Here is a 20,629-nt window from a genome sequence, read left to right on the forward strand (position 1 = left end):
TCACATAGTTATATGACACACTGAATTAATCTACTCTCGTCACAAATTACAAACCTACTATATGATAACTCTGTTTTTAAATTGGCTTACAGAGGTAAGATACTCAGCAAGCTGATAATCCATATTAACAAGGGAAAAAATAAAATTGGGCTCTTCATTTATTGTTTATATCATTCTTGCATTAGCAAGAGTGTCTTATACTTCATTATGCCAACAGTAATATATATGTGTTAGGACAATAATTGCTTTAGTGATGTGTTGTCTACCTACAGTAGCTGTCTTATCTATAGAGAATTAGTACTACTACAGTTACACTACTCAGCAATAGTCAGCGTTAAGAGTGACAGCAAGAGGACTGAAGTAGAACTATTGTCAAAGAGACTTAGTACAAATCATATAACTATTCTTTTACTACATGGCGATTTGCGGAGATCACAGGCTAAGTGTGCTACTACCCAAGTACTTACCTGCTCCTGTAGATTACTGTGTAACTACACCTAGTAGATCCATATGCAATTACCATGCAGCCTGCACTGAAGTTTAGAACATACAAATAATTACAAATAGTCATGAAAGGTCAGCTCTGCCATGACACGATACTCACCATGGATTTTTTTGTTATCGTGGCCTGTTTCACTTCCTTCTATTACAAACCCCAGCCTATGTCCTGAGTGGGGCACACTGATTCAGTATTTCCAGCTGGCAGTTTCTGAATCTTATCCATTAATTTAAAGGTGATATCCACCTCTGACACCCTCAGATGAGAAGCAGAAGGGAAACTTTACCTCCTTGTCCCCTGCTTGTATAAATCCTTTTTCTTTCACAAGATGCTGTGTCTAGAGATATGCATCTCTAGACTTTGATTCACTTGGTCCAGCACTAAATGCATAGCAAAACTTAAGGCTTTTGCCATGATACAAAATGCTTGTGGATTTATTCCACATAATTGTTAGAAACCTGCAAGAAAGATTGCCCAGAGAGTTTGTGGAACCTCTGTCCTTGGAGATACTCAAAAAGCTGTCTGAATATGGTCCTGGGCAATCTGCTCGAGCAGGGGTTTGGACAAGATGACCTCCAAAGGTCCTTTTCAATCTCAGTCATTCTGTAATTCTGTGAAAGATGAAGTTCCAGTTGCTTCTAGTTTTAAGTACGGAAAAATCAACTGCACAAGGAAATAACCCCTGGATAGCTATCTTTGAACAACAAGTTCTCTGAAGCAACAGTAAAAATTATTCAACTGCTAATGCAGGAGAAATGTTTTCAGCACTACTACAAAATTGCTCTTGGGTGCAATTCCATTTAAGGTTTTGACTTCATCTACTCTAGTTTTCATACCCCTTCAGAAGCACTGCTGGAAAAGTTATTAACAGTGACTGTAACCACTTGCTTATATTAATGCAGCAAAATTCTGAGAAGACACTTCATTAAAGGAAATCTACACCCTATAGAGATGCTCGTGGATCATGTTTTCATAGACCTATTGTGAAAATACAAAACCTCAGCATCAAATGTAAAAAAAAAAATATCCTTTCTGGTTAGGTGAGGTGGGTTAAATGTTGATTAAAATAATTTCAAAATCATGTCATAAAACAACTACAAATGACTATTCTTAGATCTGAAAGCACACATAGAAATGCAATACATGTGTCCAGCATCTTAAAAATTCAACAAACAACCTGAAGCTCACCTGAGACTGCGAGATCGAGGCCTCAAGGCTGGAGAATGGCGCCCTTCCTCATCAGTGATGCTCTCAGTACTGAAATGCTTTGTCAGGAAATGAAGTTCATCTGCCGTGGGCTGAAAGGGCAGCTGGTGCAGCTTCTCCTGAGATGAGCATGATGACTGAGTACAGAAAAAAATACAGAAAAGAAATGCACTAAACGCATGCATAGGGGTCAGCTAATGAATGGAAGAGGAACGGATTCTGCCAGACACTGCACACTCCAGCGGAAAAGAAAGCTACTTATCAGACCAGGTGCCTCTTTTTATTGTTCTCATTAGGCTAAGCCAACCCTTACGTACAAGGACAGAGCTGGTGAGATAAGAAAACTTCGGGAGGAGGCTAGGGAACCACTGCATCCGATTCTGGAACCATTACATCTGATCATGCAGGTAATTTACTATCTGCGAGGAGACAGAAAGGAAGGCACGTGAGTACCACCTACTCTGGAAAGGACAAGGAGGTTCCTGGAGTGGTGAGCAACTTTCTTTCCTTTTCCCTCATGCTCTCTTAGCTCAGGAGTTTCACTGGCATGCAGAATGCTATGGAGCTGTGTAGACGTGAGAGTTTTTGCTGATTATTGGCTCTCATTGGATATTGCTATTGTAAATGGTCAGGATTTTATTTCTCCCTTCCCTTACCCATCAGGCTTCTTCTCTAACCAAGTAGGCAATAATAAAATGAAAGTAGCTGACTTTGCAGAGTTGTAAGATTAACAGAGTTTCTTGTTATAGAGTTAAAGAGCTTATTCATTTTTAAGTAAGTTGATGCATTTATATGACACACATCCTGTGATAATGATAGACATGAAACTGTTTTAATTCTTGAACCTCAAGAAACCTGAGATTAAAACAAATACTTGTGGGAAGTGTTAATAACATCAAATGTTGATGTTCCAGGGGAAAAAGCTGTAGGTCAACTAATGAATGCATTTTTTCTTGTGTGATTTTTCAATGCCCCTTTCCGTTTTATAAAAGTAAGAAAATATATTATGTAAGGACAAATTAAAAATCCTCTTTAAAAACAAAGGGGGCGGGGGGGAGGAGAGGGAAGAAGTGCTGAATAACCAGAGTAGCACTGAATAACACCAGTGGGCCTTATTAAAAACATCATCCTAATCTAAGTTCCTAGGATCCTTATTGATCTGATGAAATTAATTATGCATACTGTTTCCTTTTGCTATAATGACCCTCACTCAAACTGGAAAGCACTGCATCCAGAAGTACCAGAAGTATTGGTAGGAGGGAATTATACATGATATAACATGTATGACCAAAGCTTTAACTCGCCTAGCATGCTTTTCTAGACTTATTTGCTCTTGATGGTTTTTGGAAAAGAAAGCTAAGAAGTATGGGCAAGCAATGAAAGCCAAATGCTGACAAGGCTTTTCACCGAGTCCTGCATGTTTGTAATGTTGATAGCAAAGAGAAAACACTCTGAAATCACCTAAAACAGGTACATCCAAATTTGTCAAGGTAACAGCTACACTTGAACTGAATTAAAACTAAGCAGATTGTTGCAGATCCTAGCATAGTCTTATCTAGAGAATTCTAGCCAAGACTGAGACGGAGATCTGAATGTGAGAACTTATAAACCTAAAGATCACATTCTTTGATAAAAATATAATTGGCTCCAGACCCCAGATCCACTCCCTCTGCACTGCACAGAGGTATTTACAGAAGAGAACCCCCTTGAAAGCCTTGGGACATGCATAACTCCCCAAGCGCAGCCGGAACAGGAAGCCACCACTTCCAATGTCTTCCTTCAGGCAGGTCTAGGTGCAGGGATCATGCTGGGAAGTCATCTCCAGCACAGTGTCCACAGAGTGATGATTATCCAAATGGTGTATCAGCTTACACTGGTCTAATCCACACTGAAGTGGAGAGTCTGGGTATTTGATAGCCCCTTTGCCCACAGCTATTCTGCTGTGCACACTGGAAAGATTCTCCCTCTGTAGTACAGAATTATGCAAGCCCTGTTTGACTTTCAGAGCTTTCTTTGATATCTTTCTTTGTGTCTTACACAATACGAGGAGCGGGAAGAAGTATCTGCCTATGAAAAAGCAGTAACGCTTTTCAAAGAAAAGGTACGTGTCAGTTGACATCCCATTCATAATGAATAACACGAATCCTGCAGTAGAGCAGGACACTGTCTTACAAACCTGCATTAGCAGGTACTCAAGTTCTGGTATTACAAATACATGTCTTATTCAAAACAAAATTAAACTAAAACTACCACATTAAGGAAGGTTAGCACATAGTTACTAGAGTTAGCAAAAAAAAACCCAAAACTGATATTCTAGAAAAAGCATTAAAAACTTTATGTCTCCCAACAGCAAAAACACTAGGGAAGCAGTGCTAGTCAAGTCATGGATGACCCAACAAAATCCTCTTTCCACTTTCTCTCCTTAAAAGCAATCAGATCACAAAGTTTGTAATGCCAGAGAATAATTAAAAACAGCCCTGAAGATAAAGACCATGATGAGAAATGGACTTTCCTCTGCCAAGGGCTTCTCTAGCAGTCTTAAGGCATACAACCTTTCAATGAAAAAGCATGAAAGCAAAGTGAAATACTTCTGAAGTATTGATTTTTAAGTAATCACATCACTGTATTCAATATTTGTTGCAGACTAATACAAACATCACCTGGTGTCTTAATTACAGATGCAAAATTAGTCAACTCTTCTCCAGTAAAAAAATTCAAGCTAATACTATAGTAGCTTATATATTAACTCTGCATCTAAAAAATGAATAGCAGATTAGATGTTTAAAATAATTGTATATTGGCCCATTCAACTGACTGTTCTACATTCATCTAACTTGAAAGAAGGTCTCTCCAGCTTTTTCAGGGTTGGTCTGATGAGATGTATCTGGTCTTCATGATTTGTATGAAAAGGGTAAATGTGCATTTTTTAAAAGTGTCATCCCTCATTTGGAAGCAAAAAGTAAAGCAGAACCTACAGGTTTCCACTGACCTTAGAATAGGTAAATGTCTTGCTTTGTTCAGTTGGTTGGTCAGTAGAGCAGCTGATCTACAACCACAGAGACGCAGGTCAGCTCTAACTACCATACAGAAACTCAGGCCAGCAGAACACAGAACTGACACTCCTCTTCTTGATATTTCATTTCCTACTGATGTACACCAGAAAGAAGGTCTACCAGCTTCCTCCTATCTTGCTTCAAAAAGAAATGTAATCTAGAGGACTGATCACACCAAATGGAAGCACAAAATTCTGTTAAATTTGCATCTACAGCATTAATTCATTGTGCACTTTTGACAAGCCCCTTTACTACTTCTTACTTCAGTTTTAAAGTCTACCCAGGAATAATACTGCTTATCAAATTCAGACCTACATAAGACTACCACTTCATGTTTCTCATTATACCACCTTGTTTTCTGTTGCTTACAACCTTACAATACTTACACTATTTGAACTGATGCTTTCTATATGACATGCCCATCTCAGATTTGTTGTTTGGGTTTTTTTTTTCCCCTGGAAAAATCTCAATCAAAATGATCTAGCTATTTCTGGGAACATGACAAGAGACAAATATGCTTTCTTTCCAGAAAGCTGAGAACTTTCTAAAAGTAATGTCCCTTTTTCAAAGAAAGGACTGATACTTCCAAACAGATTTTTTTTTTTTTTTTGTTAGTTTTGCTCTACCCAAAGGCTGGTCAAACTATAAATTCTTGAAAAACTAGTGATCACACCTGCAGGTAAGAAGGACTTACACACTGCAGGCAGTTTGGTCTCCAAAGGTGTCATCTTCACAGGCATCTTGGAAGTTCTCACAGTGACAACCAATGATCAAACTATTTGAATGTCATCCATACAGAAAGTGTCTGTACTTGCTCCATGCTCTCATAGCTTGCACTCAGAAGAGGACTTAGCCATGGCTTATGCCATAAAGATTTAATCTAAGACTATAAAGGCAAACGCAGAGCTCCTTTTCAACAGCTGCTCTCAGGTGCTTGAATATATAATATTGCTTGGCAGTGAAACCAGGGGCATCATTTTCATATTGATAATGAAATCTTCTCCCACATTTTTCTATGCTCCTGCCCATATATCTGTACACACACACACAGAGAATTCTCCCACAGGAGACTGAAATCAAGTCACCTGCCTTCTAAAGAGAAAAAAAAAAAACAACAAAAAACCAACTGTCTTGAAGGACAAAAAATAACAAATTGTGGAAATTGTGCAAACTAGAGTCTGCAGGAATGTGTCTAAACATATGAAGCTATAAAGGTGAGATTAACGTTGCAAAATCAAATTTTAATCATATCAACTTATATTAAAAGGCCACTTTTGACGCCGATTTCTTCTCTTGCTATATAGGCTGAATTTAACACTCACCTCCTAAGGAACTGTGATGATAAATTTGCGTTTGAGACACGCTAGAAAGTTTACGGATTAATTTAATAGAACAGCTCACAAGGAAAACAATAATACTGCATTCAGCGTAAGATTCGCATAACGCGGAATATTGAGTCCTAATTAATGCAGGTATTACAATTATTAGGAACATACTCTAAATAGTACATATAAAACAAAATGATCAGTAGAAGTATTATGGAAAGAGGCAGTGATATGTGACCACGCAGTTGAAGACACTCACCATAACACACATACAAAAGCGTGTTACATTATGTCTGTACAGGTAGCCTTAACATTTCTAATTTTTCTATGCTTGGCTTTGCAAGGTTGTTATATGGATAACCACAACATCTAGTTTGCACGAACTAAAGAATAAGATTCATTGTATGAAGTATCTGAGAGTTATAAGGGTTAACACGGTGCTGCTACCTTACTGGCATTAATGACATACCAGCCTTTTGAAAGTACAGAACTCAAGCAAACTGCAGCCAGCCTTTCTAATGACATGTGTAAGAACTGAAAAGCTTCATTAGGAGGTTCAGGTTTTGGAGTTGAGTGACAGATGTGGATTATCAGTTTTTCATTCTGCTAGCCTGTTAGCAGAGGTTTTCATACTAAGAACTTGAAAGCAGACAAGAATTTCATTTCCCAGTTATAAAAAAGCTGAGAGCTGGCTAGTAATTATGCACTATCTCTTAGAGTCCTGCCACTTCTGATACATTGTGCCTCTCAACTGATCAGTCGAGCCAAGTGCTGCATTGGGATTTCACCAATGCTAAAGGCAAAGTGCAAGATGATAGGAGCTGGGAAATGGAGGAAAAAGCAGCAGAACCAATAATTAAATTAATTTTTAAAATAATTAGTATATTAAATAATGTTAGCAAAACAATGAAGAAAGATCAGATATTTTAGTAAAGACTCAGAAGCTGATTTGTTAGGGTGTGTTTGTACAAACTGAATTGCTTGAAAAAGTCTGTGCCACTTACTGAAACTGTTGAACTGGGAGTGTTTGTTCCATATCCAGATGAAGGAAGGGAGGCTAAGGACCAGCGGCGTCCATCCGTTCTGGGGAAAAGAAGCAAGGGAAATTACTGTCAGGGATATATTGTGGCTAATACTTGGGGGAAATAAGCATTTTTCCTCCCTCAAATCTTTTAACCTCACATTTTTACTAAAATCTCAAGTTATTCAGATAAATTACGTATCCTATTTACAATGACCTTCGTGAAAAAGCGGCTAGGGTAAGTTTCAAAAGCAAAAGTAAGTGACCTTGGAAAAGATAAAGTAAATGGGCATCAGATTCCTGCATTAAGTAGATGCTTTGTAAATATTACCAGTTGTTCAAAAATTGGAGTTTCTAAAACAGACAAATTAAATCAGCTAATTTCAGACTTCTCTGAAAAAGACAGTCATGCCTAAGATTATTACTGATGCAGTTCCTTGTCTTCCAAATAAAGTTTCAAATTGAGGACAAAAAATCATATTAGATCAAGAATCAACTGAAACTTATTTGTTCACCTAGTGAGAAGGCATTCTGCCTAGCACATCGCCTTACACAGTTGGTGAATTAAATCCACCACAGCAGATCTGAACAGAGCCGAGAGGTTCACTCAAAATACAGAGGAGATAGAAATCACAGAAATTCCACCTAGGGTCTCTTTCTCCTCCAGTCAATATAATATTAGTAGTTATTTCCCTATCGTAGCCAAAGAAACATGACCCTCAGGGAAAATAGCCAAAACATCCTGGAGATACTGCAGAAAAGGTCTTGTTTTATCAACATCAAAACTGAGGAACTATACAACTGCTTTGAGAAGAATCAGTATTGCCCTCCTTGAAACCCTCTTCTCCTCCCAAAACCCATCTCCGTGAGGATGAAAACTGAACTACATTCAGCTCAGTCTCAGCACTTTTTCTGCCTCTGATTTCGTTTCAGTCTCGCGTGCATTTTGTGTTCTGTAGTGTGTCTTGTTGCATGTTGGGATGGATGCTAAAGAAGTCTCTTCCTCACATCAGTCTCCACTTGTTTGTTTGTTTGTTTTATTACAGCAATTTATCAGTAACTGCTCATAAAGTGAAGCTGAATTAGAACAGTCCACCGTTCTAACTTAGTTTGGAAAGATTTGGGTTTTTTTGGGTACACGTGCATTAATGCAAGTGCATTATAAAACAGGATTTTGGTACCGGTCTGAAATAGTGCTTAGTGTTTATAAAAACCTCAAATGTTATCATCTTCACAGTAATATTTCTCATCTCACTATCCAACACCCATGAAGCCTCATCTTCAGAAAAAAGTTCACTGCACACCCGGACATAAATGACTATTTATATTTTTTCCAGATCTAGTTCCTTTTATTTTCAGGCAGTGATACACACCGCTCCTCATTGCCATCTATCTTAGAACGAGAGGGAAACAAACCCACTGTTCTACATCACCGAAAGAATATTACATCAAGAGAGTTTTTTAAGACTACTCATGCTTCATGCATTTGAAAAAAAAAAAAACATCAAGCTGTAATGCAGATTTCTATTGCATGCGTATGTTATAGCTAAACCCCATTTAGCCACAGGTGATGTTTTCTTTGGCAAGACAATTACATGTAAAAGAACGATCTCAAAAAATTCCAAGAGAAATTAAATTCCTTTCTTAACCCTGAAAAACAACAAATGCCAGCATTACAAAGTCACTGCATGATGTGGTCAGTGACTGAACACGAAACTTCAATGATCTTCATTCAGCTTCTTGTAACATACAGGGGTAGTGGGGAAATATTAAGGTCAATGCTTCAACCTCAGTTTGGACCCTCAGTCCCAAAGCAAGACAGTATGTTCCTGACTTCTCAAACAGTAGACAGGAATGCACAGGTCACTCATTTTTTGCAAAAGGAAAACCTAATCCCTTTTTTATTGGGTTGCCTAAATTCTGTATTGAAATCACTTCAGAATTTTCATTTTGACAAAATTAATCAAAAAAGTCTTTCTCCATCAGAAAATTACAGGATACTTCTTCATGCTTGGGCTATTTTCTGCTGATGCAATCTAGGCAAGCAATGTGCTAAGCAGTCAGGACAATGCATATCAGCTCTATTCTAGCAGAAAGAAGTGGGACAAGAGTAGAAATCTTCCAAATCAAAGGCAACAGGAAAAAGACTTTAAAAGAAAATTTCTCCTTCATTTATGCAAAACATTTCAAAGTTACTTCAGTGTTTTGTTAATAAACATATTTTTAGAGAGACCTCATGCAACATTGCGTCAGGAAAAGATACTTGGAAAGAAATTTTTAGGTCTTTTATTTTATTTATTATAGACCCTTTGCTAGCACAATAAAAACATGCGAACAACAAATTTTGCCTTTAAAATGACATTTTAATTAGTTAATTAAAGAGGTATTTTTATGGCAGCTATTCAATGAAGAGTAGATCAATTTCAAAACAAGAAGGTGCTAGAAGAACCGCGCATCTTCTCCAGAGCACTACCCGTTTATCATATTAAGCCAAAATGCAAAGATTTCCTGTTTTGATTAACAAAGAATAGAAGCTGAATGCCTAAATGGGGTTATTACAGCATGAACTTGTTAGGGACACAGGCTCAGCTGCACAGAAGCCTAGTTCATACACATACACAAACAGCAGCAATACGATACACATTACCTGTCTGCTCTGTGTCCGTGGCTGTACGGAAGAAATTGTACAATGATTATGAGAGAGGGAGAAGTAAAAGATGGCCATGTGATTTCTGAAAAAAACCCTCATCTTCTGTTACTGGTGTTCCACTAAGACCAGTTTTAGTGAATATGGATAGAATTAACCATATATTTCCTTATTCAGACAGGAGGATTCCTGAACATGCTAACTTCGTGGCTCTGACACAATCATTGAAAGGTGTCTAGCAAGGGGTTTATGACTAATCACTAGTCAAACTAAGGACAATCTTGCAGTATATTGTAGTGAAATTGGCTTTACAATAAAATGAGTTTTTAAATGCGTTTCCTACTCTGTCCCAAAAATCAACTCATCACAAATGATAGAATTGAAATCACAAATGATGTCCAAACAGGATAATAAGTGAAGAAATTATACCAAGTATAAAAGGCAGAAAATCAGCAACAAATCATTTCTGTGATGGCAACGTGAGGAAATCAGGTAAGAACCATCTCTTAAGACCCACGCAACGCCTATCAAAAGGGTACAGTGAAATATCCATTTGTCTGGGGTAACAGAGCACCATAGTTTCAATTACTGAATACCATCATATAGAAGTTATTCTGATACCACTATGTGATAATCTAAATAAATATGTATCGGTACTGCTCGCATAGCTATTCAGGGTGTAATGCAAGTAGAAAATAGAAACAAGTTTCTAAAACAAGCAGTGCTTCAGTGTTCTTTTCAACGACAGAAAAAGTATAGAGAGCAACATGCATACTGTAAAACGAACCACAGTTGGCATTTTAGAAAGCATTAAGTTGAAACATGGTGTTGAAAAATTATGTTAAGTTTTGACAATGGTTTCAGCTGCAACTTTCTTCCTGTGTTCCAGGGTCCAGAACTCCAGATACTGTGAAAACTGGTAAAAATTCAGTTGACTTCAATAGAACTTATTGAATACACCCAGATCAGGCTCAGATACCTCTTTAAAAATGAAACTGGATGCCATGAATCCATTTCAATTGTTTTACCAGCAGGTAAAACACTAATTTTTCCCTCTGAGGCAACAAGAAAATACATATCCAGTCTGTCACATTTCACCGCTTTTTCTTACATAAGACCTGAAAACCAAAGTCTACTTCAAACAGTATTCAAGGACACCAGGTCTTCTAGGAAATCACCTCAATGGAGAAACGCTCCAGGATTTACCTGCCATTCAGATAAAGGGTGTACCTTATTTCATCAAATCCTAACCTTTTATTCTTCTTTGAAGTTTTGAGACCTATCCTTTTCTAACTGTCCTCAAGCTAACTCTGTCATTCTCAGAAAACTTACTTCCTCTCAGGATGATCACATGTTTCCCATTCTCAGATCATTTTAACACAGACAGGGTTTTTTTTCAGCCGAGGCAGAGTTTAGCAAATCCAAAATATCTTCCCCACACTTGAATCTAATAATCCTGTTACTATGCCTGAACTCTGCTTGGGACCTTTTTTTTTCCTGTTCTTTATTCCTCCACAAAATTTAACTTTCTGTATCATTATCCATTTCTGCCTACCTGCTGGGATACGACATTCAATACACCATTTGTCTGCTTCTCCCAGCTGTCTTTATTCTTTTTAACCCATTCCTTACTCTAAATTCATCACTATAGTATCAGATTTCTTTCCACCCATTTGATATATGGCACGACCAGCATTTGTCTAGCATTCGCTGCAGGACAGATGACAGCTTAACATTCAGGCCTCTCAATGCTGCTCTTCTAGAAGTTCTTGTAGACTTGCAATTTCAATTATCAGCTATTTTCTTCATTAGAGCATTAATGTACTCTTGACACCAATGCCCACGACAGTACAGAAAACTAAACAGTTACTAACAGTCAGAAGGCAGTGAATGAATGCACACACAGTTGTGCATGCCTAATTTTAGGTATGTTTACGTCTTTTTGCAGACATAGCAAAGATCGGTACACTTAGAATACACCTTAGTTATTCAGTGAGAAGAGCATCTAAGACTACAACTAAGATACAATTACCCTAATTATAAATTTTTTGGATGTCATTATGACTAAATTATTCGTTATATTGCATGCCCTATATGTCATCCTTTTGGGAGGACATTGCCTCCTCCCTAGGCAGTATTGACTACTTAATTTACTTCATCTTCTTCTAGGTCTGAAAAGCACCTAATACTTTCTGAGTGCTGCCAAGATCTAAACAAAAAAGAATAAAATAAAATTGGAAACATCAGAGAAAGTAAGACAATCAAAAAACTTCTAACCTATAGGCCGTTTCTAAATAAAAGTATATCGACTATTTGCTTGCCAGTCCAAAGACAATAGATCCTGCCTTACCTTCGGGCAGGAACAAAGGAAAAATGAGCAGGTGCATTTGGAGAGAAGTTCCTGGGACTGTCCAAAGGGCTGCTACCTGTTTGAGAAAGTAGAAAAAAAAACCACCCAAAAACATTTCATTCACATTTGCAATAAACGGAGTAAGTTTTCACTGTGCAGAAAGACTTTCAACTGCAAATTGTAGTCACAAATAATTGAAAATATGGAGCTTTGAGTCTTTGATCATCTGAGCATTAGTTTGCTAAAGAAATGTTCTGATATGGATGTATCAGTATTTTGCCTCCTTTTAAAATAATTTAAGGTGTACATTTTCCTTCTTACTTTCAGATAAGTAATCTATCACACATACACAATATAGTCTCTTAATATTTTGCAATAATTTCTATATACAAGCTCTTCCTAACACTTCCTTAATGAAAAACCTGAATTAGAAATGACATTGATAACAGTTTCAAGAATAATAAATAGTATGAAAATATTTCTTCACAATGTATGTCAAGGCTGAATGCAAAATTCACTGAGGAAAAAAAAAGACATACCAAAGGAAGTGCACATGATAATAAAAGGACTGTACACATGTAAGATGACCAGGCTATAAGATATCAGCATTCACCCTAACTACCACTCTTCTGATATAATATTTCTACCATGAAAATGAAAGTTCCAATGAATTTATACAGCGAGGAAAAAATAACACTTAATTTTCACTTGGCACAAGAATACTTTCTCTGGGCTTTGTCACATGATGTGTAAGCATATGGTTGGTAAGTGGTATATTGCAACGTATTTTATTTTAAAGTAAAAAGCAACCATTTCATAGAAAGCCCTTCTGAAAGCCAGAATCATTTACAGACTACCTGCAGAAACCTTTGAAAGTTATGGATGAATTAGAAGCTTCATGTCAGCAAGTGTGCTTTCTGTCAGGCATATTCTTAAGTGGTTTGCTCTCTCTGATCCTTAATAGAAGCGCAAAAGAGAAACTATACTTAGCAAACCTATGTCAACAGCAATTTCTTTGTGCACAGACAATAAAACATTAAAATAAGAGCAGGAAAACTAAATAGATACTGGTCAAACAATGCACTGCAAGGTACATAACTGTGGTCGTGAGAGATGTTTTCAAATTTAGATCCCATATAAAATGGGATTTCAAAAGTCATGTTGAAAAGTCAAACATCAACGACAAATCATGTGCGAAGGACTTGTCTCTGTTTCAGGAGAAGTACTAGGTACCCAGCTCACCCCCCAAGCCAGCACTGTTTGTGAGGTTACGGTCCCATCCAGCACTGTACTGACGCTTATAATTAAGTTGCATTAATTTCAACACAAGCTATTCATACACCTTAAATGTTGCGCTGAGCAGAAACGGAATATAAGCACTGCGCTCAAAGGTAACAATCACTCACGCTTAGGCTATACAAATGGTTCACAAAAAACTGCAGTAGCATCTCTCCACGACTTCTCGTGAGCAAGGTGTGTGCACGCCTGGCAAGCACGCCTGGGCAGGTAGGGAGGAGGAGAGGGAGAACAAGCTGATGCCGTCTGGGGTATGAGGATGGCCACAGTGCAGCACAGGCCAGCAAACTCCATCTGGCCTACAAGTCTGCGAGGGGAAAAATAGCAGCTGGTTGAGATTAAAGCAGCCCCAGGCTGATCTAACATGTGTCAAGGGGTGATGAGAGAACTGGAGAGGTAAGCGAATTCCAGACCACTTCACAATCTGCTTCACCAGGAGCAAACTAAATTAAAAACAAAGGGTTTGAGCAACAGGTTTGTTTTCCTTTGGCTTGGTTTTCTTTTGTATTGTTAGTTAAGAACAAACGACGAGAGTTCACAGTGTAATATAACACAATGCAAGTCTTCACCCAAAACTGGATACCATTTAACCCCTCCCCAGTACATCCCAAGCGGTAAGGGGAGAGAGTGATCAGAAATCAATAACTAGATGATTTTTGGTGTTTCATTTATTAAGCTTGCACTCACTTTAATTCTTACGGTCACAGCGGAAAAACAGAGACGTTACACTGCTTTTGAATTAAGAGAAAACTGGTTTGACAGTCTAGATGGCACTGCAAGCTTACAAGAAAAACGGAAGAAGGCTACAATAGCCACAAAGCGAACAAGTCAGTGGTGCATAAACACACACGTCCTGATAGCAGCATACAGCTAGGGTTAGGGTCACTATTTACTTGCGAGCAAAAAGCTGAAGCAGCATTTTAGGTCAGGAGGAAACGCAGCAGGAGTGAGGCCTTTCCGTGGTTACGTAGATCTTCTAACAAAGCCAGGAAGGCTGCCAGTTTTGGTGGGAACCTTGGTCTTTGCCTTCCCATTTTTCAAGCTTTACTGCCGACGAACCCTACTGTGTCAAGATGATCTTTTTGAACAAAAAGCCCATTCCCCAATGCTGTTATAAACAAGCAATGAACTGTCATTGCCTTTTTATATCTTCATCAATCTTTTGTAAACTTTCCAGATTATGATCAAAATAGGATTTCAGAATAACTGAGCAAATTGGGTAATGACAGTTTTTAAATTTTGAAATTAAGTATGTGGGTGTTCGAATTCTTCTCAGCCTGCACAATCTGGTACAGAGATACTACTAATTTTTAAGCAACTACTTTTTCAGGTTTATATGGCATATTTCCTTCCAGACACTGGAATTTTAATTGGATCCCCTGTGAGTTGCTTCTAGTTTTAAAATGAAAAGCTATTAGTTTTTCTACTCAATTCAAGTCTGGGTGAAGCTTTTAAAACAACAACAGGGAGAAGGGGAATTACTACTTTCCCTAAAATTTCCCAGTACTGCTGCATCTGCTATAGCTGAAGGAATTTTAATAAGAAAAGCCTTAGTGCAATGGTCTCGTTCACCAAGGCTGATCGAAACCCTATTTATTGTGTTAGCAAAGGTAAATTCCTCTGTTGCTCAAGGGTTATAGTTGGCTACTACTGAACCTGAAACAACTCTGTCTCAAGGGAAGCTGTTACACAGAATGATTACCCATTAGGTAAATCAACAGTTACATGAACGTTAATAATTCAGGCATGAACCTTTACATTTTCTGGACACAGGAAGAAGGATGCAGCCAAAGTGTTTGTACATCCGCTACCATCAAAGTACAAAACCGGACCTTACGGGCAATAGATAGGTGAAAGTCTCAGCTATCATCTACAGGCATGACATTCATCAGATAGGTAATAAGTCCAAAAACTTGCACTAGAACCATTTTGTAAAACCTGCTTCTGAGATTTTAAAAATAAATAAATACAAAAACCAAAGTTGTTATGGTCTTCTATATAGGATATACTAACATTATTTGCTGAATATTAACACAAGCAGCTAAAGATCTTATTGCATGCTACAGAATCAGCTGTCTTCCAGCACACACGGATCTTAAAATGACCAAAAAAGTTTAAGCACCCTGTGTACCACCTGTCTCACATATAGTTCTCACACCATCTGAGGATCACACACATGAAATGCTGATGAATTGCAGCTTTGATAACCGGGGCAGGATCTAGAGCAGTATGTTACATACTCTGCCCACTCCAAAAATAATAAATGAATAGAGGCCTTAGTAATAGCCATTTTTCTGCCAGAAGGTGGAACTGAACTTGCAGTGAAAGAGCAGAATAATTTAATTCAGCACCAGAGTGCTGCCTGCGAGCAGCTCCCTCCACCTGCCATTACAGATGGGAGCAGGACAAAGGTCCCAGCAGAGACAAGCGTCTCCACTGGAAGCCAGCGAGCAACCTGGCTACCTTACAGCTGTGGAAAGGAAACCTTAAAATAGCCTGAACTTCAATCATCCAGCTGTAAGAACCTCTCTCTTTCCTACTGAATCACAAAGATGATGTTGCTTCTTTGATTGATTTTAAGCTTTTCATTTTAAAATGTAATCTAATGGTAACTTAGTAATCAACCTCACGATGCTATAACAGGTGTACTGTGCACACCTTCCCTGTAATTTTCAGATTTTAAAATATGAATTCAAACAAATACAAAGGAGCATACGTGTATACCTTTTTTCCCTCTGATTTTGAAAGAAAAAAAATTTAGAATAAAAGGAGGATTTTCACTTCAATCCAAGTTTGGGTGACTTTCCCACAAAGGTAACAAGCTGTAGCTTTCTATACCAAGGTCCCAGCTCATTTTGGAAAATGTTACTTCATACAGTTCGAAAACTGAATTAGCAAACTTCAAATCCATCAAGCGTTCTTGAATCAGAAGTTATTTCATGGCAGAGTTAAAATTCTTTGGATGTACTTCCATCTCAGTTGTTGAGATCTCTTAAGTATTACTTTTCCTCTAAATTTTCTAGAATATGAAATTGCCTGGCATCTTATCTGGATGCTGTTTCAGATAGTAAGTGTATCTGCCTGGGTCAGTGTTCATCAGGAGGCAGGTTTGCCTGATGGACAGTCAACTGTGCTATATTCACACCCACTGACTTTTACATTACATACAGAAGAGTAACTCCTGAGGCTAGTGCCATACAGGACTCGGGTTTAGAGCGGTTTCTGAACAGAAACATTTTAGAAAGCTTCCCTGATTTCTCTGCATGCTTGCTGTTCCTTTGATTCATAAGAGAGGTTCAGGACAGGCATTCAGAAGAGGAGGTTAAGACAAAAGAGGCCAGGGAGAGGCTCCAGCATTTCTTAGTAACTTATCAGTGTATGTGCCTGAACAAACAGATTGATAGATTCTGTTCAAATACTAAACAAATATCACAGCCTGTTCTCAAATTCACATCTCATATATGATATTTCTTAAGAAAATATTTGTGACTCTACTCTAAATTTCATCTACTTTTGTCTCTTGAATAAATTATGTTTCCCAGGGAAGACTCCTAAATATAGTACTGGTAGAGAACTCAAATTACAAGTAATTTATCTTCGTATGCTCTACTGGCTATTCTTGGAGGTCACAAAGGATATCCTTTTAATTAATAGTTTTAAATCCCATATGCAACATCAGAACAAAAAATGGAAATATTTGACAATTACTGCTGAAGAAAGATGGTATACCACTGATTAGTTACTCTAGTTTCTAGAAGACAGTCGCATACTTCTAATAAAAGATAAACTTGTCAAGCCCGAGACAGCATCAAAACCACTAAGACCAATTTTTCATCTTTTAAATAGACAGAGGAGAAAAGCAAATCAAAAGAATATATAAATGTTTTAATGTAAACATTTCTGCATTTATTTTCTGAGCAATGATCACATCGACATCTTGTAGAAATCTGCCAAGCAAGGACACTTCTTCCATATTCTGAGGAGCATCTTTCTCTATCGCTTTAGTTAAAGGCTTGTACAGCTAATTTAGATTTTGTTAAATCCCACATATATATCAACTCTAAGAACAAAGTAAAGAGCACAATGTAACTAAGTGGAGAATATCTACCAGGAAAAATGCCTCATTGAAACCAAATTTTACCATTATCATGATTATCATAATCATGCACGACAGAACCAAGGGAGTTTGAAGTCAAAGGGAATTGCCCTATGCACATTTTTGGCCCTGTATTTTATCTGAGATGCTGAAGCAAAAAGAAAATGGTTTTAACATACTACTTTTAAGATTTTGTTAACATTTTAATTTGAAAATCATGGGTCATTTTAATAAAACAATGTCATTAAAGTAACTTTCCAAGCCTTCCCTGACTGGGCTTTATAGCATCCCAAGCAAATATGACAAAGTTTTATGAAAACTTAGGGTGGTTAAGGATTTCATGGGCATCCCTGCACAATAACTTTGGTCGTCTTTTTCCTTTCTACAGTCTGGATGTCACCTCTCAAGATGCAATGTTCTGCAAACAGAAGCAGATGGCTCCTTCTAGCAGAACTACTATCAATTTGCTGTTCTTTCTCAGCATTTCCTTAGTTTCAATCTCCAGAAAGTATTTACAGAACATACTGCCATGTAGGAGGAGGAAAGTCTGATTATAATGAAAACAACAGTTACTTGACTTACATGCAACAGTGATGTGCTTCCAGACAGGCTCCACTGTGGATGATGTGCCACAAATGTTCAAGCTGTTTCATGCTACTGACTGGTGCCCATTAGGGCCATACCTGAAGCCCAACCGTCTTCTCTGGCATTTTGAAATATCGAAAACAATGTAGTCACACATCACCTACCTCCCTCAGCAATAAAAAATCACGGGAACATGCTGTTCAGGCAAGCTGTTGAATCTGCATGCGTGACCCTTTCTGAAAATCCGTAGTTACTGTAGGCTGAACAATCATTCTTTCTTCTTCTATAGAAAGAACATCTCCACACACTTCACCTCGATGACTAACAAAGCAGTTGCCCATTTACTCTGAAATGAGCATTTCCCAGCTGCTGCCATGGTAAAACTGGCAGTAATGTAAAAAAAAGAAAAGAATCCTAAACATCTCATGTTGCTCTAAGTAGCAGATAGAAAGACCATAAGATGGCACACTACACAGCTGACGGGCTGCCGGAGGCATACAGAAACAAGCAGGAGGTTTCTTCTCATGAGAACCGCAGTTAAATCACTAGCACAAATTAACCATGCTAGGAGACTCAAAACAAGATATTTACTTAAATGTATTTATTTAATTTTATTTTACTTCATTCTCCATCTCAGGTCTTTTGCAGGACGTAAGAGGACTGAATTCCCCAGAAAGAGTGGAGGATGGATATGGTAGCGAACTAGAAATTGCAGAACAGATGAGGACATAAAACATTTATTTTGAAACTATAAGGACCCTCTTACAGGTTAGAAAAGGTGAAAAACTATAGTCAGATTAAGTTTCAAAGAGCATACTTTGATGTAGAGTATCAATATGTTTAAACTCAGTACAATGAACACTGACATTTTTCCTAATGATTCCCAGGTAAAGCAGTCCTAGGGAGTTACCTGCATGGCCATGAAGAGGGGAATGTGGTCGCGGGAGAGTTGGAGATGTGCTGGATGTTACAATCAAACTCTTTCTGTTGCTTGTCCGACAGCTGAAAGAAAGGAAAATAAATAATAAGGCATGGTCAGATGAACAAAAGCACCTGAAGGCAGGTCCTGTAGAATGTCTTTCAGCTAAGGAGGAATCTCTCAGTATTTAGGTGGGTATTTCCTCATGCTCTCAATCTCAGTAGTGACCCTGCAAAGAAGTAAACATACAGGGCCGAAAGGTACTTTGTCAGCAACAAGTGGTTTAATACTCTGAAAGCAAGATAAAAACTGTATCTCATGCTGCACACACCACTAGAGATAGCTGACAACACATTCCTGATTCACAAAATATGTGCAACTCATGCTTTACAGATCACACAAAAAGCAGGAAACTGTAAAATACCCCAGAGCGCTTCAGATATTCTTACCAATCTCCAACCTAGCAAATAAATCTGTTACAATTATTGGCTATTACTGTGAGAAACCAGAGCATATTCCTTAGGGTAGAGTTAAAATTCCACAGCAAAGTGTTAGCACAATTCAGCAGATGAGCAGGATTACTAATAAAACATAAAACCTGAGATTCAAGAATCTTCGCGAACACGTGCGGCAATACCGATAGAAAACTCTGCAAAGCAAGTTTCAGACAAGCTCTCTGCCGAGTCAGCTCCACTCACTGCCATGACCTTGCTCCAGTAAAGAAAGCGACACTTCTGTATGAGACAGTTCAGATTTACTTTTTTCCCCACTGGAGTTTCAGAAGTTGGACAAAGGAAGAGAACGATGCATTCCTCCATTTGCTTCCCAGCCTGTGATTGCTAGTAGCAAACATTTAGCTCTAAAGACGGTAAAAGTAATTGTAATGGGCAAGGGAAACATTTTTAAATCATGGGAGCTGTGAACAAGAGCAACTAGATATTTAAATCCCTTTCTGATCACCACTTTTCCTGTTGTTTAAACAGAATAAACAGCCCAAGTTCCCAGCAAGATTTCACAACCGACCAAGTATTAAAGCTACGTACATTTATTCACTGCACCTCTAACTTCCTTTCTAGATGGCAGAAACATTTCTGCTTACTTCAGCAGTTCTCAAAACAGGTAACTAAAATCATATTGGTCTTGACAGGGGGTGGGAGAATAGGCAGGAGCGGGGAAGATGGAGCAGGGGCTGAACAAGGCGCTCGCTGGCCCAGCTCCGGAGGTGTCCTGTGAAGCTCCACGCTGGGTGACCGCAAGTGCATGCAAAGCCTGTTTGCTTGCAGAGCTCCCAATGCTGACGTCTGCCTCGGTCCTTCCTGCACCGGCCGATCTTCTGGAGCTGCCCAACAATAAACAAGCTCAGACTGCCAAGAACTACAATTTAATGCAAAACTATTTTGCTGCCACAGGATACAGTGCATCTGACTATTATTATTTGTAAGCTTTTTTTATTGCTGTTCTATAGGAAACTAGAGAACTCGATGCAGAAAAAAAATACAACTGCACTGCCAACTATAATAAACAGTAATAAAGTTGAAGCACCATTAACTGCTATTCAGGCTCTTTAGTGTACTTAAAGCATTCCTCAAAATTATCCAACTGATTCCATACAATCTCCATTTACATTCATGT

The 20,629-nt window shown here is 38.2% G+C and overlaps 1 protein-coding gene across 37 annotated transcripts in view; it reads right to left on the reverse strand.

Annotated features, from left to right (window-relative positions):
* MAST2 (microtubule associated serine/threonine kinase 2) overlaps positions 1-20,629 on the reverse strand; it is a 228,833-nt gene that overhangs the window by 50,937 nt on the left and 157,267 nt on the right. For 22 of the 37 annotated variants that reach the window (XM_075155885.1, XM_075155883.1, XM_075155889.1 and 19 more), the window contains 5 exons: positions 18,989-19,080; positions 12,102-12,177; positions 9,752-9,772; positions 7,088-7,166; positions 1,688-1,842 (listed from right to left, as the gene is read on the reverse strand). In XM_075155885.1, coding sequence (XP_075011986.1) covers positions 1,688-1,842; positions 7,088-7,166; positions 9,752-9,772; positions 12,102-12,177; positions 18,989-19,080 — 423 coding nt within the window. Of the gene's footprint in view, positions 1-1,687; positions 1,843-7,087; positions 7,167-9,751; positions 9,837-12,101; positions 12,178-18,988; positions 19,081-20,629 lie in introns of those variants that run through there. The other 15 variants (XM_075155880.1, XM_075155908.1, XM_075155912.1 and 12 more) reach the window with 3 other exon arrangements.

Source organism: Calonectris borealis, chromosome 8 (genome assembly GCF_964195595.1).
Source record: "Calonectris borealis chromosome 8, bCalBor7.hap1.2, whole genome shotgun sequence".
Classification (NCBI taxonomy): domain Eukaryota; kingdom Metazoa; phylum Chordata; class Aves; order Procellariiformes; family Procellariidae; genus Calonectris; species Calonectris borealis.